Raw genomic sequence first — 27,903 nt, 5'->3', positions numbered from 1 at the left:
AAATCTTGGAATTCCCACCCTAATAGCACCATGAGTCTACCTACCTCAAATGCGCTGCAGCAGTTCAAGAAAGCAGCTCATAGGATGGGCAATAAAAGCTGGTCCACCCAGTAACGCCCACATGCTGGGAACAAACAAAATAAAACCTGGACAGGGATCAAACCTGTCTTGAATGATTAATGCCAACAAACAAAAACCTTCGGGTTTTCTTCTGTAAATTAAGTAGAAAAGATGACAAATCTCAGAATCCCTGACGATGACTAGTGTATTGCGGTTACCTGAGGTTTATAGTTCAATTTCACAGCTTATTTCCGTTTCCCACAGAGCAGTTGGTCAGAACCTTAAGTTTGAAGATTGCTTACATACATGGTTTTATCTTGTCTCTCTGCTATCTGAGCTCCCTATTTCAATACTATATTTATCTCAATGATGCACAGTGCATTTGGAATCAAATTCACTGCACTTTGCATCAGCACTTGGTGCTGTGCAGACACAGGTCTTGTTCCGTCCTTTCTTCACAAAACTTCATCTTAGCTCATGAACATTTTGATTTGGAAAGTTCTGACCTGAAACTGCAAACAGCAACTAGATATTCCAGCAGGAGTTTTTTTTTACATTAAAAGGTAAGTTATTGTGAACAGTTGTAACACATCAAGTAACTTTGTGGTTATTTTTAAAAACTATACATTTAATCTAAGTGGGACAAGCTCTCTGGACTGTAATTCAGTTTGATATTCAGTTTTTCAAGCATCGGGGGAGCTGTATTGATGCTTGTTCCAGCAGAAGGTTATCAGAGCTGTGGGATGATTATGCTGATGTTAATGGAAGAAGAATGAAGAAAATATTAATATTTTTCCTTTCTTCTTCCACAGCTTGGTTTGAAATGTTTGTGAGGTCTATGCATGTAGTACAGTGAGATCAGAACCAAAGGCTAATACAGTGTTTACCATTGCATTGCGATTCCAACAATTACTGGAAAGTCCTGATCCATTTCTTTGGTACAATCTCACTATTGATGTATGATTTTTTTCCTCTAACTCATTATTCAGCAAGAAGAAAGGACTGATCCCAGCCACCATGCCATTAGCTGGAACCCCCGCCCCAATAAAGAAGAAAAGGACAAGCAGAATAATTACAAAAACGCTGAAGGATGGTAAGGTTTTGCATTTATAACATCATGCTCAAGGCGACAGATGTAGCTTTCCCTATAAAGACACTAGCTCTTTCCAGATAAACTGAAAGTACTTACTCGGATTACACTGTCATTTTGTCTGCAGGATATATTTATTTGTTACTACTTTGTAACAAGGTCAAATGAGAAATGGGGACTCCTCCTAAAAATGTTAGAATGGTTGAGTGCAATTTTCTTGGATTTAAAGTTTTTAAAATCCCAAACTATTTGACAAAAAGCCCCACATTTTACCCGTGTTTTTCAGTCTATTTAAGACAACCCTTTTGACAACGAGTCAACACACCCTATTTATAAAATACCCGTCACACCATTCAGTTCTTTAACCTGCTAATTACAAAAACAGTTAGACACGCTGTTCTGTTTGATTGCTTTATTTCTGTGCATTTTCTCAGTATCCTGTAACTTCACGACTTTTGTAGAGAGCCAGGTATGCCTCCTCAGATGACAGGAGTGCACTTTAATTTGGAGAAGCTGCTGACAGTCAGTACTAACAGCTGAAGATGTGCATGATTGATTTATTGAGTACAGGTTAGCAGGGTCTCTGCCATTTGCAAGCACTTCAGTAGCTCCATCAATATAATTCTGACCAAAGTCTCGTAAAGGCATGGGGCCAAATGTGTGTTCCACTCTCCTGTCCTTTGCCTTAACATCTTTCATGTTTCTTTTGTTTACCATTCTCTGTAACAGCTGGAAGCGAGATTAACCTTGGGAAGAAAATCAGTATCCCAAGGGATGTGATGTTGGAGGAACTGTCACTGTTGAAGAATAAAGGATCCCTGATGTTTAAAGAGAGGCAACGCAGGGTTGAAAGGTTCATCTATGAATCAAATCCTGATGTCTTTAATCCAGATTCGATGGTATGCATTCCCACCCGTATCATATCTAACGCTGATCAATTCAAGCCCACATACAAACTTCTTTTCATAGGTTTACTAGCTATTTATATGTAATTGTCACCTGTGTGCAACTTCAGCAATTCGACTGCAGAATGCCATATATTGAAATGTCTCCTTTTGTCCTGAACTGCATTTCTATGGCTGTATATTGAAGATCCTATCACATCACCAATGACATGAACTTCAGAAAAATGATCAATAAGTGGTAATATTCAGGTGCAAAGGCAAACAGAAAGTAGCCCAGCACCTCACTTCCTTCCATGTAAAACCTTCACTATCTCCCATAGCAGTCACTGCCCATGGCATACCCCTCACCTTTACCACCTCAAGCCCAAAGAGGCACAACACACACAACAAACTTAACCCTTCATTTCCAGATCAGGCTTCGCCACATCAAGAGCCTCACATTCCTCTGCCAACATTGATTGCTCCAGCTGGCTGACCTGGGAGAGAGGAAAGAAGCACTTGTTTCTCTCCTCTTCATCAAACCCCTGACCCGAGCCATTCAGATCTCAGCTCCAACTAGAAGTATATGAGTCTCTTTGACTTCTTTTTCACTAGGATAAACACCTCTGTTGCTTTCTTCCTTTTCTCCCTCTTCACCAAGTAGAATCTTGCTTTAGGATTATTTCTCCCACCCCAGGCCTTAGTAACAATTGCTGTTTTCTCCCTCCCCAGAGTCTTTTCCATTTTCCCCAACATTCCCATTTTAACTCACGTCATCCATTGATTCATCTTCTACTCTCTTCATCCCATTCCCAATAAACGGCTGACTACTCAGTTTCCCTTCCAGTTCCCCATGCTGGATGTTCTAGTAATGGGTTCAATCCATTTTGAAAATGTTGTTATCACCTCTCAGCTCAAAATACATTTGCAATTCCTGTCTTCCTGAAAATTACAATATGAGCTCCAACCTTCCTTTGCTCAATAAAGTCTTTGAATATATATTTCTGTCTGAAATCTGTGGCATTTTTTTACACAATTCCCTATTTGTCTTTCTCAAACTTTGTCACTCTCACAGCACTGAGATGACCAAACTAAGACACTGTTAATGGCACTTCATCCCTCTTCAAACTTGACGTCCCTCTTTGCCTTTGATACCTCTATTTCTCTAACATTCCAATTACTCTGAGACCTCTCCACTTTTGAACGTTTCACTGCAACTATCAGCGTTTGGTAATCCCACTAAATCTGTTTTGTAGCGAATACATCTACAATAATGACTTCTGGACTGATCCTGCATCATTACCTTTGAAGATCATCAATATTCATTCTTTCCTAACTGCACTTCTTCATCCATATGCTGTAACTTGATAATGATTTCAGAAGGAGAAAGTGAGGACTGCAGATGGAGATCAGAGTCGAAGCACAGCAGGTCAGGCAACATCCGAGGAGCAGGAGAATCAACATTTCGAGCATAAGCCCTTCATTAGGAATGAGGCTTGTGGGCCGGGGCTCTGAAAGCTAAATGGGAGGGTTGGTGGGGCTGGGAGCAAGGTAGCTCGGAATGAGATAGGCAGATGAAGGTGAGGGAGAAGGTAACGTCAGAGAGGAGGGTGGAGCGGATAGATGGGAAAGATGATGGACAGGTCAAGAGGATGGTGTAGAGTTGGAGGCTTGAGACTGGGATCAGGCGGGGGAGGGAAAATGAAGAGACTGATGAAATCTACATTGATCCCGTGTGGCTGCAGGGTCCCAAGGCTGAAGATGATGCTTTCTTCCTCCAGGCATCGGGTAGTTAGGGTTTGGCAAAGGACAAGACCGACAACCTGCATGTCCTTGGTGGAGTGGGAGGCGGAGTTGAAGTATTCAGCCATGGGATGGTGGGATTGGTTGGTGCAGGTATCCCAGAGATGTTCTCTGGAACAATCCACAATTTGGCGTCCTGTCTCCCCGATGTAGAGGACACCACATCCGGAGTAATGGACACACAAGATGACATCTGTGGAGGTACAGGTAAATTCTATCAGATGTGGGAGGATCTTTTGGGGCCTTGGACGGAGGTGAGGGGGAAGGTGTGGGTGCAGATTTTGCACTTCCTGCAATGACAAGGGAAGGTGCTGGGACTGGGGTAAGGGCTGGTGGGAGGCATGGATCTGATAAGGGAGTCGTGGAGGGAATAGTCTCTCCAGAATGCTGATAGGGGTGGGGAGGGAAATATATCCCTCGTGGTGGGGTCTGTTTGCAGGTGGTAGGGATGATGCAATGTATCCAGAGGTTGGTGGGGTGGAAGATGAGGACCAGGGGGCTTCTGTTCTTGATGCGTTGGGAGGGGTAAGGCTCAAGGGCAGAGGTGCAGGAATTGGAGGACATCATCAGCAACGTGGGAGGGGAAAATGTGGTCTTTGAAGAAGGAGGCCATTTGGGATTTTCTATGGTGGAATTAGTCAACCTGAGAGCAGATACAGCAGAAGCGGAGGAATTGGGAATTAGGGATGGCATTTTTAACAGGAGGTAGGGTAGGAGGAGGTGTAATCCAGATAGATGAGGAGTCTGTAGGTTTGTAGTAGATGTCTGTGGTTAGTCGGTTGTTGAAGACGGAGATGGAAAGGTCCAGGAAGTGGAGGGAGGTGTTTGAAATGGTCCAGGTGAATTTGATGTCAGGGTGAAAGGTGTTAGTGAAGTTGATGAACTGTTCAACCTCCTCGTGGGAGCATGAGGTAGCGCCGATATAGTCATTGATGTAATGGAGGAAACGGTGGGTGATCGTGCTGGTGTAGCTGAGGAAGATGAACTGTTCCATGTACCTGATAAAGAAGAAGGCATAGCTGGGGCCCATGCAGATGCCCATGGCTACCCCATTCATTTGGAGGATTGGAAGGAGAAGTTGTTAAGGGTGAGAACCAGTTCAACCAGGCGGATTCACCTGGCTGACACTCTCATTGACCTGGCTGAACTGGTCATCACTCTTAACAACTTCTCCTTCCACTTCCTGCAGTGCAAAGGGGCAGTCATAGGCATCTGCATGGGCCCCAGCTATGCCTGCCTCTTTGTCGGATACGTGGAACAGTTCATCTTCTGCACCAGCACCATCACCACCCTTTCCTCTGCTACATTAATGACTGTATCGGTGCTACCTCATGCCGAGGAGGTTAAACAGTTCATCAACTTCACAAACATCTTTCACCCTGACCACAAATTCACCTGGACCATCTCGGACACCTCCCTCCACTTCCTGGACCTCTCCATCTCCGTCTCTGGCGATCGACTAACCACAGACATCTACTACGCACCCACAGACTCCTTGGTGACCTGGGCTACATGTTCTCCCATCCTGCTTCCTGTAAAAACACCACCTCTTATTTCCAATTCCTCTGTCGCATCTGCTTTCAGGATGACCAATTCCACCATAGAAAATCCCAAATGGCCTCCTTCTTCAAAGACTGCAATTTCCCCTCCAATATGGTCAACGATGTCCTCCAACAAATCTCCTCCAATTCCCTCACCTCTGCCCTTAAACCCCACCCCCCCCCAATACAACAAGGATAGAACTCCCCGGTCCTCACCTTCCACCCCACCAACATTTGGATACATCGTATCATCCTCTGCCACTTCTGCTACCTACAAACAAACCCCACCACTAGGGATATATTTCCCTCCCCACCAATATCAGCATTCCGGAGAGACCATTCCCTCCACGACTCCCTTGTCAGATCCACGCCCCTCACCAGCCCTTACCCCAGTCCCGGCACCTTCCCTTGCCATTGCAGGAAGTGCAAAACCTGTGCCCACACCTCCCCCCTCATCTCCGTCCAAGGCACCAAAGGATCCTCCCACATCAGATAGAAATTTACCTGTACCTCCACAGACGTCATCTAGTGTGTCCATTACACACAATGTGGTCTATTCTACATCGGGGAGACAGAACGTCAAATTGAAGATTATTTCAGAGAACATCTCTGGGACACCTGTACCCATCAACCCCACCAGCCCACGGCTGATCACTTCAATTCCGCCTCCCACTCTGGCAAGGACATGTAAGTCCTGGGCCTCCTCCTTCGTCAAACCCTAAACACCCGACACCTGGAGAAAGAAAGCCTCATCTTCCGCCTTTGGACCCTGCAACCACATGGGATTAATGTGGATTTCACCAATTTCCTCATTTCCCCTCCCCCCCACTTTATCCTAGTCCCAAGCTTCCAACTCAGCACCGCCTTCCTGACCTGTCCATTGTCGTCCCCATCTATCTGCCCCACCCTCCCCTCCAACCTATCACCTTCTCCCCCACCTTCATCTGCCTATCTCATTCTCAGCTACCTCCCACCCCTCCCCCCTACCCCCAGCCCCATCCCTTCCCATTTATCTCTCAGTAGCCTGGCCTACAATCCTCATTCCTGGTGAAGGGCCTATACCCAAAATGATTCTCCTGCTCCTCGGATGTTGCCTGACCTACTGCTTTTCCAGGACCTCACTCTCGACAATGATTTCAGAAGAAATGGCTCACTTTCAAAAGCTCTACTTTAACATCATCTGACCTGAACATCCAGTGGCAGCATTTATCAGGCTGCTTGTCCAATATACACTCTTGATGAGCTCAATTTTACCGAATTATGTCAGGCGAGACCAGGCCATTACCTTTGTCGAGTGCTTTATATAGTCGGCAATGATTCCATTCACTTCACTGGTCATTGTCTCAGGTCAAATTAAACATTTTGCCAACTAAGCATCCCATTCAAGCCCTAACGTAAACTTAGGAAGCTTTCTTCACAGTAAGGATTTTGTGCAAGTGTGTTATAAGCACAGAATGTCAGGTGAGGTTTTGAAAGGGGAATTAGATATGCAACTGGAAATCAAAGGCTATAAAGCTAGATTTCCCAAAGATGGTCACGGAGATGAGAAATGTAGTGTTAGTAAACATTAACTTAATGCTTGTTCCCAGAGTAATGTATGAGATAGTGTGTTGAATTCTGCATTTAAATCAAATCTCTGCACAAAATATTAGAATTGTGACGTTGAAGAATTTTAAAATAATTTATTCATATTTCTGTCCAGCTTTGCAAAAGCAGATTTACTTTTACAGAAAAAAAAATCAAAATGTTAAAGCTCAACTAATCTTAAATCCCCTTCAAATTATTCCAACTCCTCTATTTGAGTCTTACCTTTCAGTCCTACATCCAGCATGACATCTTTTCTGGTTTGTCTCTATCTATCTTGTTGTGACTTTATCTAACTTCACCTCTGTCCTTACTCTCAGATCACTTTTCTTTGATGCCATTTATACTTGCACACTGGTACTAATTGAATTTTCTCACACTCACCTGAGTGAATTCTTCCTCCTCTCCGTTCATCTATCAGACCTGAATATTCGCCACTTTGGTTTTTACCTCCTCATTCATCTTCTGGCTCAAAGTACTTGACTTCTCTTGTATTTTTCCAAACTAAGAATAGTCAAGTTTATTAACTGGGTTGCTATTAATGTTAGCAACTCTCTGACACAATCAACACTTGATATCTGCTCCAGCTGAATGCATATCATTACAAATTAACACTGTCCCACCTTTCCATTGTGGTTTGGGAATATTTTAATTTCATTTAAAAGTAGATATATCTCAGCTCACTTTGGGATAAGAATCATATAAATATTTTTTGCCATAATTTAAATCGATCTTTTTTCAATTGAATTTTAATTTTTCCAGTCAACTTTACATACAGAATGATCTTCATTGCAGATAATACTTTAAAATAAAATGAATCTAAAGTAAATATTAATATATTAATGCCCCTTCCATACAAATAAAATTGTCCTAATATGTGATTTGTAATTTGCTAGGACTTTAAATATGCTTCAAGTTTAATAAACATTTGAAAATTCAATGGTAATCATTTCCTGTCACATGCTTGTGTCACCGAGAGCCGATCATGCCATCAGTTTACTATCTCCTATTCAAATGTCACATATCAGATAAAACTTATCCTCTTTAACTGATTTCATAAATCTTCTTAGCCTGAGGTCAAAAATCAAAAAGACAGTATTCAAAAAGGAGAAAGAACAATGCAAAGTAACCTGGGAGCTAAAAAGTGTGAGGAAATTAAGATAATGAATATCAGCAAAGCGAAAAAAATTAAAACAAACTGAAGATACTAAAAACAAGCAAATCCTCAGTCTGTAACTTGGGGTCTTAAATAGACAGCTCACAGATAGTGCTGACCAAGTTTTCCCAAAATTTCCGAGACTTTGGCATGATCTCAGGACGTTAGAAGGAAGTAAATGTCACAAACCTATTGAAGAAAGGATGAGAAAGAGGAAGCAGATTCCTGCAGGTCAGTCGGCTTTACTTCAATATTTGGAAAAATGATGGAATCTATTTCCAAAGAGGTCTTATCAATGCACTGAGAATGCAATGAGAAAAAGGCATATGTTTTATGAAAGGGAAATTCTATTTGACAAATTTATTTGTTTTTTTGGGATGTGTGTTAAACGGCAGGCAAGGGTGCTTGGAGTTGGGGGCAAATGTTAGCATCAATTGAGTACTTATTAATAGGCAGGAAGCAGAGAATTAAGGATGAATAAGTATTTTCAGGTTGTGGCTAGCAGACTGCTGCAAATATGAATGCTGGGGGATCAGCTATTTACAATCTATGTTAGTGGTTTAAATGAAGACATGGAGAGTTATTTATTTAAAATACAAACATAAAATAAAACGTGTTGCAGGAACTTAGCAGGTCTAGCAGATTTGGCAGCATCTGTTTCTCTTTCCATAGATGCTGCCAGACCTGCCGAGTTTCTCAAGCACTTTCTGTTTTTCTTTCAGATTTCAGCATTACAATACTTTGTGTTTATTATATTAAGGCATTTAAGTTTGCTGATGATGTAAAATGAAGTGGAAATGCAAACTGTGAAGAGGACACAAAATTGAAATCAGTCCGAACAGTGACAACAACAGCAACAGATTGAAGGAGAGTGAAACTGGGACTGAATAGTGGCAGCGGGGTAAATACCCGAGGAGCGTGTTAATTAGAGTGACCCTAGGGGAGTGAACAGCAGGATAAATACCTGAGGAGTGGGGTCAGTCAGAGTGACCCTGGGGGTGAACAGCAGGATAAATACCTGAGGAGTGGGGTCAGTCAGAGTGACCCTAGGGGAGTGAACAGCAGGATAAATACCTCAGGAAAGGGGTCAGTCAGAGTGACCCTGGGGGTGAACAGCAGGATAAATACCTGAGGAGTGGGGTCAGTCAGAGTGACTCTGGGGGTGAACAGCAGGATAAATACCTGAGGGGTGGAGTCAGTCAGAGTGACCCTGAGGGTGAACAGCAGGATAAATACCTGGGGGGGGGGGGGGGGGTTCAGTGAGAGTGACCCTGGGGGTGAACAGCAGGATAAATACCTGAGGAAAGGGGTCAGTCAGAGTGACTCTGGGGGTGAACAGTAGGATAAATATCTGAGGAGTGGGGTCAGTCAGAGTGACCCTGGGGCTGAACAGGAGGATAAATACCTGAGGAGCGGGGTCAGTCAGAGTGACCCTGGGGGTGAACAGCAGGATAAATATCTGAGGAAAGGAGTCAGTCAGACTGAGCCTGAGGTTGAATCTTGGGACAGAGCTCCAGAGATGCATCACGACTCAAAAAGTGACATAGGGTTTTCTGCTCAGGAACGGGAGAGATATAAGGCACTTATATCGTTTCTGGAGAGATATAAGGCACTTATAGTTATAGTTGTAGTCTACTAGGAATAGATAGTGGGAGTGCGGGACCTGAGTTTGATGACAAGTGGCTTAGGTTGTGTAATCAGTTCCTGAATTATTGTCTGCAGTTCACAAAGTTTATTTAGTCTGTCAGGTTCACAATGGCAGGAGAACTCAGCCCTGTGGAATGCTCCTCCTGCAGTATGTTGGAAACGAGGGACACATCCAGTGGACTTTCCAGACTTATTAGCAATAGGCAGCATTGCTTTGTGCAGGGAAGGTCATGTCTCACAAACTTGATTGAAGTTTTTACGGAAGTGACAAAGATGATTGACAAGAACAGGATGATATATTGTGTAAATGGTAACACAAAGGGATAAGATACTTCACATGACTTGCGAAGGATGAAGAGCAACCTGACAGAAGTTTGCAAAATTATGACATGCTTGGATAAAATGGATAGTTGGAGTCTTTTCCCCAGGGCAGAAATGTCAATTATTAGGAGACATTAAATTTATCCCCCGTTAGATTAAACCGAAGTTGATGGAAGTCTTTTACAGAGAGAGTGGTAAATGCCTGGAATGTGTTGCCAGAGGGGGTGGTGGAGGTGAGTACACTAGCAAGGTTTAAGAGGCATCTTAACAGGTACATGAATGAGCAGGGAATAGACAGATGTGGATGGCAAAGAGGCGAAGGACTTCAGTTTCGAGAGACTTCATGTGTTGGTGCACTCTTGGTGAGCTGAAGGGCTTTTTCCTGTGCTGCACTGTTCTTTGCTTCTGGAAAGAGGTATAAACAGGTTGAGTAAGTAGGGAACAAGGTGGAAGGTAGAGTATAATGTGAGGAGCTGTGAGATTATTCATTTCAGTCTCCAGATTCGAAAAATAAAATATATATTTTTGAAAGATATTCTTTTGAATATTTCTGTAAAACCTGTGCCTGCTGAATGTCAGACACACTTGGGCTTGCATGCAGGTACAACAAGCAATTAGGAAATGAAACAACATGTTGGTCTTCATTGCTATGGGATTAGAGCACGTGAATTTGCTACCAGAGTACTAGGGCTTTAATGAGACCACATCCCAAGTATTGCATACAATTTTAGTCTCCATATCCAAGGAGGAATATGCTTGCATTGGAGACAATACAGTGAAGGTTCATCAGACTCATTACTGTGATGAAAGGGTTGTCCAATGATGCAAGGCTGAGTAAGCTGGGTCAATGTTTTCTGGAATTTAGTACAATGATTTTGTAAAATTTAGAGGTAATCCAATTGAACCATTCAAGATTTTGAAATGGCTTAATAGGGGAGATACTGAGGCATTATGAGCCTAAGGAATAGCACCTCGTCCTTCAATTCAGCATTTTACAACTTTCCAGACTCAGCACTGGGTTCAAAAGTTTCAGATCATAAATTCTTACCCCATTTTGTTTTTTTTCTCTTTGCCTGTTTTGCTTTTATCTTACTTTCATTCTCAGGCAATAGCACATCTGCCTTATCCTTATTTCTTTTCTTTGGCCCTGGAAAACCAATTATTATAGAGCCACGGTCAAAGAGATGTACAGCACAGAAAGATCGGTCCAACCCAATCTAGTCCCACCTGCCAGCACCCGGCCCATATCCCTCCAAAACCTTTCTATTCATATACCCATCCAGATGCCTCTTAAATGTTGCAATTGTACCAGCCTCCACCACTTCCTCTGGCAGCTCATTCCATACCACCCTCTATGTGAAAAAGTTGCCCCTTAGGTCTCTTTTATATCTTTCCCCTCTCACCCTACACCTATGCCCTCTAGTTCTGGACTCCCCCACCCCAAGGGGATATTATGTCTAATATCCAATCCATGCCTGTCATGATTTTATAAACCTCTATATGGTCACCCCCTCAGCTCCAACACTCCAGGGAAAACAACTCCAGCCTGTTCAGCCTCTCCCTATAGCTCAAATCCTCCAACCCTGGCGACATCCTTGTAAAGCTTCTCTCAACCCTTTCAAGTTTCACAACAACTTTCTGATAGGAAGGAGACCAGAATTGCACACAATGTTCCAACAGTGGCCTAACCAATGTCCTGTACAGCCACAACATGACCTCCCAACTTCTATACTCAATGCTCTGACGAATAAAGGAAACATAGCAAACGCCTTCTTCGCTATCCTATCTACCTGTGAGTCTACTTTTAAAGAGCTGTGAACCTGCACTCCAAGGTCTCTTTGTTCAGCAACACTCCCGAGGACCTTATCATTAAGTGTATAAGTCCTGCTAAGATGTGCTTTCCCAAAATGCAGCACCTCACATTTATCTAAATTAAACTCCATCTGCCACTCCTCAGCCCATTGGCCCATCTGATCAAGATCCCATTGTAATCTGAGGTAACCTTCTTTGCTGTCCATTACACCTCCAATATTGGTGTCTTCTGCAAACTTACTAACTATACCTCTTATGCTCACATCCAAATCATTTATATAAATGACAAAAAGTAGAGGGCCCAGCACCGGTCCGCTGGTCACACGCCTCCAGTCTGAAAAACAACACTCCACTACCACCCTCTGTCTTCTACCTTCAAGCCAGTTCTATGTCCAAATAGCTAGTTCTCCCTCTATTCCATGAGATCTAACCTTGCTAACCAGTCTCCCATGGGGAACCTTGTTGAACGCCTTACTGAAGTCCATAGATGATCACGTCCAACGCTCTGCCCTCATCAATCCTCTTTGTAACTTCTTCAAAAACTCAATCAAGTTTGTGAGACACGATTTCCCACACACAAAACCATGTTGACTATCCCTATTATTCCACGGTTACGTCATTCAATTTCTCCTGTCTTCCGTGCTATCACACTCCAACTTTTCTCCTGGTTTCACTCACCCCTTCTCAGAATCCATCACATCTCTTACTTTCTCAATTGTAATGAAAGTCATTGAACTGAAACACTGACTCTTTTACTCTCTCCATAGATGCTGCCTGACCCAATGACCATTTCCACCATTTTTAGATTTTATTTCGGACTTCAGCATTTGTAGGATTCCAATTTTTGATTTGTTCTAACGTTTTATTTGATGAGTTTATTTGAAATAACAAAAGAAATATACTATTTGACATGGTTGTTCTGGTACATTACAGCATCACAATGCTTCATAAACTATTCCACAGATCCTGTTCCTCTTCCTGTTTGGAGGCAGTAATTTCAATCACTGCCCTTTCTCTATGCTTCAGTTAATCTATTCACTCTACTTTTATACACCGCAATTCTTTTATTTCCCAAGTACCTCCATTTAAACATCACAAGCTGACTTTGAGTCTTTTGACTTCTGTGGATGTTGGCATGTTTTAGCAGCTCAGTGTGTATAATAATGATTAAACCTTCTATAACTTAGACTGAAAATCTTGAGAGAAACCTGATGTCAATATAGAAACGTTCAACTGAACAGTTTAGAAATACAAGATTCGCATCCAACCAATCCAAATTCAATCAACCAATCAGAATAGTAATGGATTATATCTGCAATGTGAGCACAAATGTTTTTTTATTCTTCATCTTTATCTCCTAGGACAACTTTCAGAAGTTCATACCTGGTTCTGGTGGTGTGCTGAAGACTGGGTCAGGTGGCATCCAGATGGTTGGACAAACGGGATCTGGATTCAGAAGTGGGTACACTCGCTATGGAACACATTCACGGGGTACAGCGCCAGCACCATATCCCAAACCTCAGCATCTAGCTGCCGTCTCCGGGATTACTGGGAAACATGGGAGCAGCCATGGTCAAGTAGATGGAGGGAGTGCAGGGGCTGGAGGCCTTGAGGGTCATGGAGTTCAAGGTAAGTACCTGAGTAATGTTAACCCTTTGAATACAACACAGGTGCATGACAACTTGCTGACTTTGCCTTATCAAGAAGATGAATAAATCTGATGTGGGAAAGCTGTTGCAATCTTTGAATGCTGTTTTCCTTAGACAAACACTGCTTTTCTAAGAGAAAGTATTTCAAAATAAAACTGCAGCTTGTGAACCCTATCATGTGCCTCAACTCAGATTCAACTGACAGATGAGAATATAGGGGATTGATGCCCAAAGCTGGGGCTTTGTTGGGGATACTGTTAGCAGCAGCACCATCTCAGATGCTCTGATGCAGTGCACCGATCACTTTGCCCCAAAGCCTGAGGTTAGTCTGCGTGGGGGAAGAGAGAAGATTGGGAAGGATGGCCCTGGGGTTATATCCATACCAGAGTACCACTGATAAAGTCTTGAAGGCTGCGGAAGTCATAGATTGCCCATCTGAATTTTATAGAATCATAAGTACAGAAGAGGCACCTCAGCCCGTCAAAATATATTACCGACACTAGTCCCACTTCCCAGCATATGGCCCATATCATTGAATGTTATGTCACTTCCAGTACTCACCCATGTGCTTTTAAAAGGTTGTGAGGTTTCCCACCTCAAAACTTCTTTCAGGCAGTGCATTCCAGACAACCACCATCCTCCAGGTGAAATACATTTTCAGTAGATCCCCTTTAAGTCTCCCACTCTTAACTTTTCAATGATGCTCCCTTATTATTGACCCTTCGACTAAGGGGAGCAGCTGCTTTCTCTTCATCCTGTCCATATCATTTATAATCTTATTCATCTCGATCTGAATCTGTCCTCAACCACCTTTGCCCCAAAGAAAACAATCCAAGATTATTTAGCTTATTTTCATTGCTGAAATGTTCCATCCCAGGCAGCATCCTAGTTAATGTCCTTTGTAATGCTTTCATTGCAATCACATCCTTCCTATGATCTGGGGACCAGAACAGCGCACAGTACTCCAGCTGAGGTAACCGAAATTGTGTACAGCTCCACTTGACCCTCCTGCTGTTATAAGAAGTCCCTTGTGCCTTCTTAGCTGCCCTATTGACTTTTCCTGTCACCTTTCGGGATCTGTGGACAAGCAATCCAAGATACCTCTGTTCTCTGAGTTTCCAAGTGTCTTGCCATTTGTGCATATCAAGTTTCAAAACAAACAAACTAATTTACTAGTGAAATAGAATGAAAAGAAATCTGGTTTCATAGCAGGCAGCTACTAGGATTACCGTAAATAAAAAGACCCCGACCACCTTACCAGTGACCTGAACTCTTTTGCAGATCATGTACCAATATGGTTATTATTGTACTTGATTTAGGCTCTGAATATATGTTTCACAATGCTAATTTTAAAGCCTTCCCATATGAATTTGGACTATAACAAGCGAATTTTAAATAAAATGCATTTCTACAACATTTTTCAGGACCTCAGGCCAATCCAGAGGGCTCGATCATCAATGAAATACATTTGTTTGAAGTAATGTAGTGACTAGAATCATAGAGCCATACATCCGTACAGTGTGGAAACAGACTCTTCAGTCTAACTTGTCCATGCCAACCAGATGTCAAACCTAATCCAGTTCAGTATGCCAGCATTTGGCTAATACCCTTCTAAAGCCTTCCTATTCACATACCCATCAAGATGCCTTTTTAATGTTGTACAGTAATTGTACCAGCCTCTACCACTTCCTCTGGCAGCTCCTTCCTTACACACACTTTCTTCAAAAAAAAAGTTGCCCCTTAGGTCCCTTTTAAATGTTTACCCTCTCACCTTAAACCTATGACCTCTAATTTTGGATTCTGCTACTCTGGGGATAAAGGCTTTGACTATTCATCCTATTTATGTCCCTCATGATTTTATAAACCTTGATAACGTCATCCCTCAGCCTCTGACTCTCTAGGGAAAATAACCCCAGCCTATTTAGCCTCTCCCTATAGCTCAAACCGTCCAACTCTGGCAATATCCTTGTAAATCTTTTCTGCACCTTTTCAAGTTTAACAACATCCTTCCTATAGCAGGGAGACCAGAATTGAACACAATATTCCAAAGGTGGCCTAACCAATGTCCTGTACAGCCACAACATGACCTCCCAACTCCAGGACTCAATACACTGACCAATAAAGGCAAGCATACCAAAAGCTTACTTCATTATTCTGTGCATTAGAGATTCTATTTTCAAGGAACAATGGACATGCACTCCAAAGTCCTTTTGTTCAGCAACACTCCCCAGGACGTTACCATTAAGTGAATAATGGTAATAGTTTGTTATTTGTAAATAACTTGTGGAAAAGTGAAGTAATGTTAAGCTTTCAACAAATTGATATAAACATGGGTGACATTGTGGGTAATTCAAAGCTGACTTGAAAAGGTGGTGTTGGGAATTAAACTTCACTCAGGATCTTGTTTCAGAGACATGAGAATGTTTCTCAGCAAATCTTGTGTTGGAAATAACCTTCAACACATTAAGGCAGGGAGAGAAAGTCAACCCCCCAAGATCCCTACTGTGTGGGGCCAAGATTGAACTCAGCTGGGAGGCATTTGACACTTGGCTTGCCTCACTGTCGAGGCTGAGACTTGGAAAAATGGCTCTTCATGTGTAGCCGATGGAATTGCACTCATGATCTCCAAAGATGAGCAAAGCCTGTACTCATCAGAGCTGAGAAGAATGAGAGTAACCTTATTGGAACATATTAGATACTTAGGCGACTTGACAAGGTAGGTGTGGCTAGGTTGTTTTGCCTTGCAGGAGACTCGAGGACCAGAGGCATAATCTCAGATTTAGAGATCACCTTTTAAATCAGAGATGGAGTTTAATTCAGACAAATGCAATTGGATGCATTTTCTCTCAGAAAGTAAGAACTTGTGTAATTCTTTATCACAGAGTGCTGTAGAAGCTGGATCTTCAAGTGCGTTCAGGGCTGAGGCAGATTTTTAATCTGTTAAGGAATCAAGGGTTCTGGGGAAATGGCTGGAAAGTGGAGTGGAGGATTATCAGATTAGCTATGATCTCATTGAATGGCAGTGCAAACTCGATGGACTGTTGCTGGGCTTACTTCCCTGCCTACGTCTTATGGTCTTAAAAGAGAAGAAAATTGAAAATTATGATTCCAACTGAGTACTGCTCTTCTGCAGTGTTTTTGGACTTTAAGAGCAATGAGATCAACTACTTTCATAAGAAGTGAAAAGTTTCAATTGAAAATCGCTGTTTCATCACTGGCTAATGCACAAGAACCACACTAATGAGGCACAACAGGATACATCATATAATGTGTGGGCAGAGAGAGAGAGAAGGCAGGAAACTCAAATAAAAAATGATAATAATATAAAAAATAAGGTTTCCCTGAGGTACTGATCCAAAATGAACAGAAAGTGATTCTACTTAATATATATCATTGACAATTTTAATCTTTACCACAGTTCTCCAATGAATCAGAACTAAATGAGCAATAATGCAGAAATATTTTCCCATTAATATTTATGTCTGATGAGCCTCTCACCTTCGATTTTGCTATTGTACAGGTGGAGCAGATGGTGAAAAAGGATCTGGAGGAGGAGCTGGGAAAAAACATATCACAGTACTGAAAACCTATGTGTCACCCTGGGAACAGGCCATGGGCAATGACCCTGAACTAAAGGCAACTATGAATTTACACATGGAAAGTCCATCTGGCTCAACCAAGTTGCGTTATTATAAATCCTTCAACAGGTGAGGTTTCTGATGCCAGGTTAACAGAATGTTCCTCCTTCCCTCCAGAATCGTCTTGGTCCCTTTGCAGTCTTCACTTTCCATTTTTGGGACTTTGATGTTGTGGCCATTTTGGAGATATAGATAAAGCAGGGACAGATATGGTTGTTGCAGGTTCCGGGATTTAGATGTTTCAGTAAGAACAGAGAAGATGGTGAAAGGGGGGAGGTGTTGCATTGTCAGTCAAGGACAATATTATGGTAGCAGAAAGGACGTTTGAGGACTCGTCTACTGAGGTAGTATAGGCTGAGGTTAGAAACAGGAAAGGAGAGGTCACCCTGTGGGAGTTTTCTGCAGGCCTCCAAATAGTTCCAGAGATGCAGAGGAAAGGACAGCAAAGATGATTCTGGATAGGAGCGAGAGTAACAGGGTAGTTGTTATAGGGGCTTTAACTTTCCAAATATTGACTGGAAATACTATAGTTCGAGTTCTTTAGATAGGTCAGTTTTTGTCCAATGTGTGCAGGATGATATGTAGACAGACCAACAAGGGGTAATTCCACATTGGACTTGGTACTGGGTAATGAACCAGGCGAGGTGTTAGATTTAGAGATAGGTGAGACTTTGGTGATAGTGACCACAATTCGATTATGTTAACTTTAGTGATGGAAAGGGATAGGTATATAACGCAGGGCAAGAGTTATGCTGGGGTAAAGGCAATTATGATATGATTTGGCAAGATTTAGGATACATACGATGGGAAAGGAAACTTCAGGGGATGGGCACAATTGAAATGTGGAGCTTATTCAAGGAACAGCTACTGCATGGCAGTACTTGTCAGGCAGGAAGGAAGTGGTCGAGGAGGGAACCATGGTTTACTAAAGAAGTTGAATTGCTTGTCAAGAGGAAGAAGGAGGCTTAGTTAGGATGAGATGTGAAGGCTTAGTTAGGGTGCTTGAGAGTTACACGTTAGCCAGCAAAGACCTAAAGAGAGAGCTAAGAAGAACCAGGAGGGGACATGAGACGTCATTGGCAGATAGGATCAAGGAGAACCCTAAAGCTTTCTATAGGTATGTCAGGAATAAAAGAATGAGCAGAGAAAGACTATGGCTAATCAAGGATAGTTGTGGGAAGTTGTGCGTGGGGTCTGAGGAGATAGGAAAAGCGCTAAATGAATATTTTTCGTCAGTATTCATACCGGAAAAAAATAATGTTGTCAAGGAGAATACTGAGATTCAGGCGACTCGACTAGATGGGATTGAGGTGCGTAAGGCGGAGGCGTTAGCAATTCTGGAAAGTGTGAAAATAGTTAAGTCCCCTAGGTTGGATGGGATTTATCCTCAGATTCTCTGGGAAGCCGGTGAGGAGATTGCAAAGCCTTTGGTTTTAATTTTTATGTCATTGTTGTCTACACGAATAGTGCCAGAAGATAGCAAATGTTGTCGCCTTGTTCAAGGAAGGGTGTAGAGACAACCCTCGTAATTATAGACCAATGTGCCTTACTTTGGTTGTGCGTCAAATGTTGGAAAAGGTTATAAGAGATATGATTTATAATCATCTAGAGAGGAATAAGTTGATTAGGGATAGTCAACATGGTTTCGTGAAGGGTAAGTCGTGCCTCACAAACCTTATTGAATTCTTTGAGATGGTGACCAAACAGGTGGATGAGGGTAAAACATTTGATGTGGTGTAAATGGATTTCAGTAAGGCGATTGATAAGGTTCCCTACCATGGGTTATTGCACAAAATACGGAGGCATGGGATTGAGGATGATTTAACGGTTTGGATCAGAAATTGCCAAGCTGAAAGAAGACAGTGGGTGGTGGTTGATGGGAAATGTTCATCCTGGAGTTCAGTTACTAGTGGGGTACTGCAACTATCTGTGTTGGGGCCACTGCTGTTTGTCATTTTTATAAATGATTTAGATGAGGGCGTGGAAGGATGGGTTCGTAAATTTGCAGATCACATGAAGATCAGTGGAGTTGTGGATAGTGTCGAAGGATGTTGCAGGTCACAGATGGACGTAGATAAGCTGCAGAGCTGGGATGAGAGGTAGAAAATGGAGTTTATTGCGGAAAAGTGTGAGGTGATTCACTTTGGAAGGAACAACAGGAATAAAGAGTACTGGGCTAATGGTAATGGTAGTGTAGATAAGCAGCAAGAGCTCTGTGTCCACATACACAGATCCCTGAAAGTTGCCACCCAGGTTGATGTGTTGTTAAGAAGGCATACTGTGTATGCCAGATTTTATTGGTAGAGGGATTGAGTTTCGGAGTCACGAGGTCATGCTGCAGCTGTACAAAACTCTGGTGTGGCCGCATTTAGAGTACTGTGTAGATTATTAGTCACCTCATTATAGGAAGGATGAGGAAGCTTCGGAAAGGGCTCACAGGAGATTTACTAGGATGTTGCCTGGTATGAGGAAAGGCTGAGGGTCTTGAGACTGTTTTCATTAGAAAGAAGAAGGTTAGGAGGTGACTTAATTGTGACATGTAACATTATCGAGGGTTGACAGTGAGAGTCCTTTCCTCACATGTTGATGGATAGCATGAGGGGACATAGCTTTATATCGAGGGGTGATAGATATAGGACAGATGTTAGAGGTAGTTTCTCTACTTGGAGAGTAGTAGGAACTTGGAACAACCTGCCTGCAACAGTAGACTCACCAACTTTAAGGGCATTTAAATTGTCATTGGTTAAACACATGGATGAAAATGGAATAGTGTAGGATAGACGGGCTTCAGATTGGTTCCACGGGTTGGCACAACGGGTTGGCACAACATCGAGGGCCGAAGGACCTGTACTGCACTGTAATGTTTTATGCTCTATGTTCTATATGTCTGTATCAGAAAGTGTACAGCTCCCAGTTTTGCAGAAGATGCATGTGTAGCAATGATGGTAGGTACGTAGGTAGTCTGGGTCATGGTGAGCTAATATATCAACATCCTGGGTGTTACCATTGACCAAAAACTCAACTAAACTGGCCATATGATTACTGTGACTACAAGAGCAGGTCAGAATCTAGGAATCTTGCAACAAGTAACTCAACATTTGATTCCCCAAAGCCTGTTCACCATCTACAAGGTGTGCAATAGGATCCTCCCTGCTTGTCTGGATGAGTGCAGCTCCAACAACACTCATGAAGCTTGACATGTTCTAGGACAAAGCAGCCCATTTGATTGGCACCACATCCACAAACGTTCTCTCTCTCTCCACCACCAGCTCACAGTGTCAGCAGTATGTACCACCTAGAAGGTGCACTGAAAAAAATTACCAAAGTTGATTAGACAGCACCTTCCAAACCCATGACCAATACAATCTAGCAGGTCAACGGCAGTAGATACTAGTTAATATCGACAACTGCAAATTCCACTCCAAGCAACACACCATTCTGACTTGGAAATACAGCACTGTTCCTTTACTGTCACTGGGTCAAAATCATGGAACTCCCTCCAAATAGCATTGTTACACGTCATTAAACATCAATATTACACTTTAGCACTCCATCAAATTAACTGCAAAGGTACAAGAAGGCAGCTCAACACCACCTAATCCTGGGCAATTAGGGATTGGTAATAAATGTATATTTGCCGTGAAGTCCACATTTCTGAATGTATGATCATTAAAACAAAATCAAATGATAATAACATCTCTTTGATTTTCTCAAAAATCTTACTTTGTTTCAGCACAATGTATTGTATTGTGTATCAGCTAATTATTGTGGTTTTTTTAAGACAGCAAACTTACTGACATGATTGACCGTGAATCCCACATCTCAATCATATTGTGAAAACTCCTTGATTGGTCTTGTTCTTTGCTGATCAGCTCTGACAACAAATACATCCACAACATGCCTAAAGAATTTGACAGGTGGTTATAAGAATTCACAGTTGTTACTGAGTCCTACTTTTTGTAGATGTTGCAGCATAACTCACACTCAAGTGACTTCTTCTGTCTGAGTGAACTTGTGGATCAGGATGTCTGCATGAGACGTACAGCTCTGTCCAGTCTCAAGGATGCTTGACGTTGTCCTCTGAAAGAATTCCGGTGCTAATGTGATACTGAAGCATAATGTTCCAAATGGTGAGGGCTGTGAGCAAATTAAGAGGGGCAGTGTCCCAAAAAACACTGTTTGCATCTTGTTTCATGTAGAACTCTATCCTGACTTTGCAAAGTCCCCATCCACAGGCAAGATATAATGAACTTTGCATTTAAATTATATTTTTATTACAATTAAATTACATTTGTGAGGTCCGGGCAGATTCTGACATCCATTGGGCTTTGGCACTGAGTCCATTCTAAGTCCATTGTATTTATTTATTACAGGTGAAATAACCCCTTGCTTTAACATCGAGTCAATTCCCTTCTTCATCTTTGATGAGAGAGGATAAGCAATCTTACTAGATGTAAACAGACATTGGCTACATTTCAGGAAGTGAAGTGATGTTGTATACTGTTTCCAGTTTTTCTGATCCTGTGCACAGCTGTGGAAATTCAACTTCAGTGTTTTTAAGTTGATCTTCTCAGCTTTCCAATTCCTTGACTTGTCAAATCAAATGCAAGGTGGTAGAGCTGGTTCACTTGTGGAAAGTTTCAATTATTTTTCTCTTTCTGAATTGAAGAGTTATGTTCAGTTATCCTCTGATATTCAGTTCTAAACCTCATGGTCCACAGAATTAAACCTTTCTCCAATCACTGTTTAGTATCACAAAGAACTAATGCTTCTGCACCTGCGTCTAACTGAAACAGACCCTTTAGTCCAACTCACCCATGCCGACCAGATATCCTAACCTAATCTAGTCCCACCTGCTAGCACTCCGGTCCATATCCCTCCAAACCCTTCCTATTCATCTCCCCATCCAGATGCCTTTTAAATGGTGCAATTGCACTAGCCTCCACCACTTCGTCTGGCAGCTCATTCCATACATGTACCACCCTCTGCTTGGAAAAGTTGCCCCTTAGGTCTTTTTTATATCTTTTCCCTCTCATCCTAAATCTATGCCCTCTAGTTCTGGACTTCCCCATCCTAGGGAAAAGATGATCAGATGGGCCAATGGGCTGAGGAGTTGCAGATGGAGTTTAATTTAGATAAATGCAAGGTGCTGCATTTTGGAAAGACAAATCCTTTGGAAAGGACGTATACACTTAATAGTAAGGTCCTAGGGAGTGTTGCTGAACAAAGAGACCGTGGAGTGCAGGTTCATAGCTCCTTGAAAATGGAGTCACAGATAGATAGGATAGTGAAGAAAGCATTTGGTATGTTTTCCTTTATTGGTCAGAGCAATGAGTATAGGAGTTGGAAGTCATGTTGCAGCTGTACAGGACATTGGTTAGGCCAGTTTTGGAATATTGCGTGCAATTCTGGTCTCCTTCCTATTGGAAGGATGTTATGAAACTTGAAAGGGTTCAGAAAGGATTTACAAGGATGTTGCCAAGGTTGGAGGATTTCAGAAAAATGGAGAGGCTGAACAGGCTGGGGCTGTTTTCCCTGGAGTGTCGGAGGCTGAGGGGTGACCTTAGACAGGTTTATAAAATCATGAGGGGCATGGGTAGGGTAAATAGACAAAATCTTTTCCCTGGGGTAGGGGAAGTCCAGAACTAGGGGGCATAGGTTTAGGGTGAGAAGGGAAAGATATAAAAGAGACCTATGGGGAAACTTATTCAAGCAGAGTGTGGTGCATGTGTGGAATGAGCTGCCAGAACAAGTGGAGGAGGCTGGTACAATTGAAACATTTAAAATGCAACTGGATGGGGAGATGAATAGGAAGGGTTTGGGGGGATATGGGCCGGGCGTTGGCAGGTGGGACTAGATTGGGTTGGGATATCTGGTCGGCATGGACGAGTTGGACCGAAGGGTTTGTTTCTGTGCTGTACATCTCAATGACTCTATAACAGTTTTTGGGATCTTGCTCTGTACAAATTCGCCACCACATCCACTGGGGCATTGACCATCTTTCTGAAATGCTTCATTGGCTGGAAAGTGCTTGGTGAGGTTATGCTGCAATACAATGTTTTCTTTCTTTCTTTCAAATTTCTGTGTTATTTGATTCTACCCTGTCATCCACTCTGGAGCAGTGGAATGTCGAATTGGAAAAGCTCACTGCCATTCTAAGTGAGCTAGTAATATGGCCATTGACAGACAATGAGAGATTTCTGATACATAACAGTACAAGAACACTTGAAACAGCTGAGAAAGAGGCCAGCTTCCAACAAGAATATGTGCTGCAGATAAAGACTGAAGATGTATTAAATAGTGATGGTCACATCAAAGGGTCACTTTTATTTCCTGAGCAGGTTGCCGCTGTGGGCAATTCTAAACAATTCAAGGAAAACACATTTTGAGTTATAAGTTTACTGACATTTTCTTCAAATCTTTTTGAAGTGGGTTTTGTTACTAAAAGATTTTGTCTAATAACTGGAATAAGCAGACCCAATTAACTGGCTCAGCTTTCTCTTGTCTATTTTCTAAAATACTTGCTGTTGACAATTTTTCCCTGTGCAGTGCATCCTGCAGAAATAGAGTCATAGAGATGTACAGTACAGAAACAGACCCTTCAGTCCAGCTCGTCCGTGCCATCCAGATATCCCAATCCAATCTAGTCCCACCTGCCAGCACCCGGCCCATATCCCTCCAAACCCTTCCTATTCATCTCCCCATCCAGATGCCTTTTAAATCTGTAATTGTACTAGCCTCCACCGCTTCCTTTGGCAATTCATTCCATACACGTACCACCCTCTGCGTGAAAAAGTTACTCCTTAGGTCCCTTTTATATCTTTCCCCTCTCACCCTAAACCTATGCCCTCTTGAAACAAATCTTGTTTTCCCCTCCTTGGATATCAGGACTCAGGTAGCTTCTGCTTGATTCCTAAATCTTGTCAAGGAAATGCATCACAATATCATTCAAATCTTCTGTTTCATTGGGACTTTTTAGATTTTTATGTAAAAACTAATTTCTGTGACTCACAGCTTGGAACAGGCATTTATTGCACTAATGATATGTTATGTCTTTGGTGAGACAACTTTAAGACCAGCACTTTTCTGCCACACTGATAAGTTATCTGAGGTTCTTTCAGTCAACATTCTCCCACCCCCAACACCATTTTTATACATCACTTCTCTGCTTTTGACTTTAACACATTGTACTCGGTCAGTCATTTTTGGGATATGGTTCTCCCTACATTCCAAATCGCTGTTCAATTGTTCTTCCTGACCTCGGTTTCTATTCTTAGTTAAACTGCCTTTAAGTCATCTCTTGACTTCAAGTGGTCGGACAATGCTTCAGCTAAGACATCAAAACATTACTGTCTTTTAAGCTGCCTTAAGCTTTTAATAGTTCTCTGCAAGTCTGTGGAGATCACTGATAGAAGTATTCATCCTTTCCATTTGTCAATGAGAGCACTTGCTAAGTTTTGTCCATATGATAATGTATTTTTTTTGCAGGTTGAAGAAATTATCTAGTTCTTTTATTACTTCCTTGCATGGATTTTTTTTATTTTTGTTAATCCTGTAACTGACGATCATTTGAACAGCCACCCAATGTGTACAACAATGTAAAGGTAAAGTTACCATATTCAGACCATAGGACTGCTCTCTCATCAAAGAGAGATGATTGGGTGGCGGTTTAACCTGAGGGTCACCATAAGTCAGGTGAGGGGAGAGGTTGAGAAGGAAAGTCCTTCATGGTGCAGGAATGGAACCCACGCTGTTGGCTTCATTCTGAATTGCAAACTGACATCCAGCCCACTGAGTTACACCAACGCCCAGTTATGTACTGACCTGCTCACTGCTTGGATTCGCAGCAAGGCCTAATGCAGTGTAATTCAGGCACACCTCTGCCCCATGGAATCTGCAACATGATCATAGCTTTTGAATAATGACTGACTCATCTAACTCTCTATATCCCCCTGCAGATTCATTGTGTCGTTCTCGCTACTTGTCTTCATCCCTCTTTCTGGGTTATCTGCAATCTTGGCGAGTCAAATCCCACACTGTAGTCCCTGTCACGCAGGAAAAGTACATGGCAAAAAAGTAGTCGAGAGTGTGGTGCTGGAAAAGCACAATGGGTCAGGCAGCATCTGAGGAGCAGGAGAATCAATTTTTTGCACATAAGCCCATCACCAGGAAGTAGTGTCTCAGGAGAAGTCTGCATGTTCACAAGAAAAGATGTGGGACAAGATCAACAGAAAAGTTCAACTGCATATCAAATCATGAAACAATTGAATGGTTTCCCTCTCTTCCATTCCCTTTGTTTATTCTTTAAAAGATGTGGGTGTTTTTACCCATTCATAATTTCCTTTGGATAGATGATGGTGAGTTGCCATATTGAATTACTTCAATCATTGTCGTTTAGAGACCCTCTCAGTTCTGTTAGGAACAGAGTTGGAGGATTTTGACCTGGTGACAATAAAGCTATAACGATTTAGTTTCAAGTCAGGATGGTGTGTGGCTTGGAAGAGATCTAGCAGATGGTGGTGTTTCCATGCATCTGTTGTCCTTGCCCATCTCAGTTTGATGCATTTTGAAACTGCTGACAAAGACTTGGTGAGTTGTTGCAGTGCAACCTGTTGACAGAACACAAATAATGACACTGTGTACCATTGGTAGAGTGAGTGAATCTGTAAGGTGGTGAGGTACTTTGCCTAGGATTGTGTCAGGTTTCTTCAACGTTGTTGGAGCTGTATTCATCCAGCCATGTGAAGAGTAATCCATCATACTCCTGACTTGTAGATAGTGGACAGGCTTTAGGGAGTCAGGAATGAGTTCCCTGACACAGAATTCCTAGCCTCTTTTATTTCTGAATTGCAACCTGGGAATGTGTGTTTGTGCGACTTCTGTCACTGCTAGAATCAAGGGAGTTCATTTTGTGTGGCTTGCTAATGTTTACTGACAATTAGAAAATGTTTATGTCACAACTTTTGTTTTTAAGCCACTTACCAAATAGCTGTGTGAAGTACCCAGTCTGTAACAGTTGTTGTATTTTCGAGGCAAGTTGCCTGCCCATGTGACTGAAAGGCATTTTTTGATTAAAGGCTCAAAGTAACCAGACTGGTTATTTCCAAAAATCTTTAAAATAACTGTTATAATAGACCAGTTTTACATGCAAATATCCTAAAGGCAGTGAGAAGTGTACTGATAAAACTCCCGAAGTCTTTTGCAACTGTCCGTGACCTGATTAGTTTTCTTAAATTAGACTGTTGCTCTGTGACTTGATATGGCCGTGTCATTAGATACAGCAGCTTAGCTCTGAAATCACTGCCTACATTCTTCCAGCCACCTTATTAAAGAAACTGCACCATCCCCAGGGAAGGACATACTTTCAAATAAATCCAACCTACAATTCAGATTAAACACGAAAATCTTCAAAACTGACAGCATCTTGAGAAATTGTGGGCATGAGGTGCTATAAATTCCCACTAACATTTTTAAAATCTCCCTATTTTCAAAAGCATTTGTATTCTGTCATTTAAAATTAGAGGTTTTAAAATTAGGAGTCTACAGCACTGAAACAGGCCATTCCACCCAACTGTTATATATAGTGTTAATGCTCCACACAAGCCTCCTCCTATCTGTTTTCATCTAATCTTATCAGCATTATGCTCATTATTTCTTCACTGATTGTCACTGAATAAATTCAAAGGCAGGGTTTTGTACTTATTTTACAGAACATTGGGAAACTGGTGGCATCCTTGGGTGAAAGAGATCTTTCTGCCTTATATACTGTCATTGTGTATTATAATTTAAAGCTGAACTTGTGTTTAAAATCCTTTTCAGAACTGCGATGCCGTACGGAGGGTTTGAAAAGGCAGCCAAACTCATGACTTTTCAGCTCCCGGAATTTGATACAGCTCCTCCAGCACCCGAACCTGTGATCATATTTCACCAAGACATCAGCTGCCGGCCAAACTTTAACAGGACCCCTCTGGGCTGGACTCCAATGAGCACAGATTCTTTGGTTAACCTTGGAATAGATCTCGAGTTCAATGCTGAAACAGATGACCTGTAGAAGGCATGAACGGGTAGCTTAAAGTCACTTGTTTGGCCTTAGCTCAGGAGCACTTTGAACAGATTGCATTAGACGTGACATTTGGCTAGAATCATCAGTGTATCATTGCATAGTCTTTAAAAATTGGTGGCTTCTCAAGACCTCTTCCCTCATCCATTATTAACATATTTTGTTAATTTACTCAAATACTGATCTATGACAGGTTTCAGGTTCCTGTAACAGTTATAGTTCACATGTTTTAAGTAAGAGTAAACAAAGCGAAGTATAATTGAAATACGTTTTTGCCTTTGATGCCTCTAAGACAGTAATGTTATCAGGCAACTATTTTCTAAACAAAATAAAAGTTACCAGAAAACGTTGACTGTATTTAGTTCAATATGTGAAACGCAGCCACGAACCTGTAAATGTTTGTTCACATATCTGCATTTGGTGCACCAAATCTAGTTAACCACACAGGAAACAGATCTCCTAGTTTCACACCATGTTCAGTAACATTGATTCATACAGTACCTTACATATAGTAAAACATCAGAGGGTGCTGAGTAGGATCATTATCAAACAGAATTTGACACCAAAAGCAACATAAGGAGACATTAGGGCAGGTGACCTTGATCAATGAGGTTCAGTTTAAGGAGCATTTTAAAGGAAGAAAACAAGCCACAGAAGG

At 42.0% G+C, this 27,903-nt stretch overlaps 1 protein-coding gene across 1 annotated transcript; it reads left to right on the top strand.

The window, feature by feature from the left end:
- Window positions 1–475: 475 nt before the first annotated feature.
- LOC132834921 (myozenin-1-like) lies at window positions 476–27,591 on the top strand. The gene is made up of 6 exons (XM_060854062.1): window positions 476–623; window positions 1,050–1,153; window positions 1,880–2,049; window positions 13,260–13,527; window positions 17,068–17,254; window positions 27,005–27,591. Exons 2-6 carry the CDS (start codon window positions 1,078–1,080, stop codon window positions 27,234–27,236), a joined length of 933 nt encoding a protein of 310 aa, XP_060710045.1. The 5' UTR covers window positions 476–623; window positions 1,050–1,077; the 3' UTR covers window positions 27,237–27,591.
- The last annotated feature ends 312 nt before the right edge of the window (window positions 27,592–27,903 follow it).

Source organism: Hemiscyllium ocellatum, chromosome 43, assembly GCF_020745735.1.
Source record: "Hemiscyllium ocellatum isolate sHemOce1 chromosome 43, sHemOce1.pat.X.cur, whole genome shotgun sequence".
In the NCBI taxonomy this organism is placed as follows: Eukaryota; Metazoa; Chordata; class Chondrichthyes; order Orectolobiformes; family Hemiscylliidae; genus Hemiscyllium; species Hemiscyllium ocellatum.
Note: the sequence above shows the minus strand (reverse complement) of the source record. Positions and strands in the feature narration are given on the sequence as shown.

What these genes read in the sequence shown, in the direction of transcription:
- LOC132834921 (XM_060854062.1), top strand. Translation starts at nt 1,078, where the DNA reads ATGCCATTAGCTGGAACCCCCGCCCCAATAAAGAAGAAAAGGACAAGC. An exon ending in TACAAAAACGCTGAAGGATG is followed by an intron (nt 1,154 to 1,879) that starts GTAAGGTTTTGC and finishes TCTCTGTAACAG; the next exon opens with CTGGAAGCGAGATTAACCTT. An exon ending in TATTATAAATCCTTCAACAG is followed by an intron (nt 17,255 to 27,004) that starts GTGAGGTTTCTG and finishes AATCCTTTTCAG; the next exon opens with AACTGCGATGCCGTACGGAG.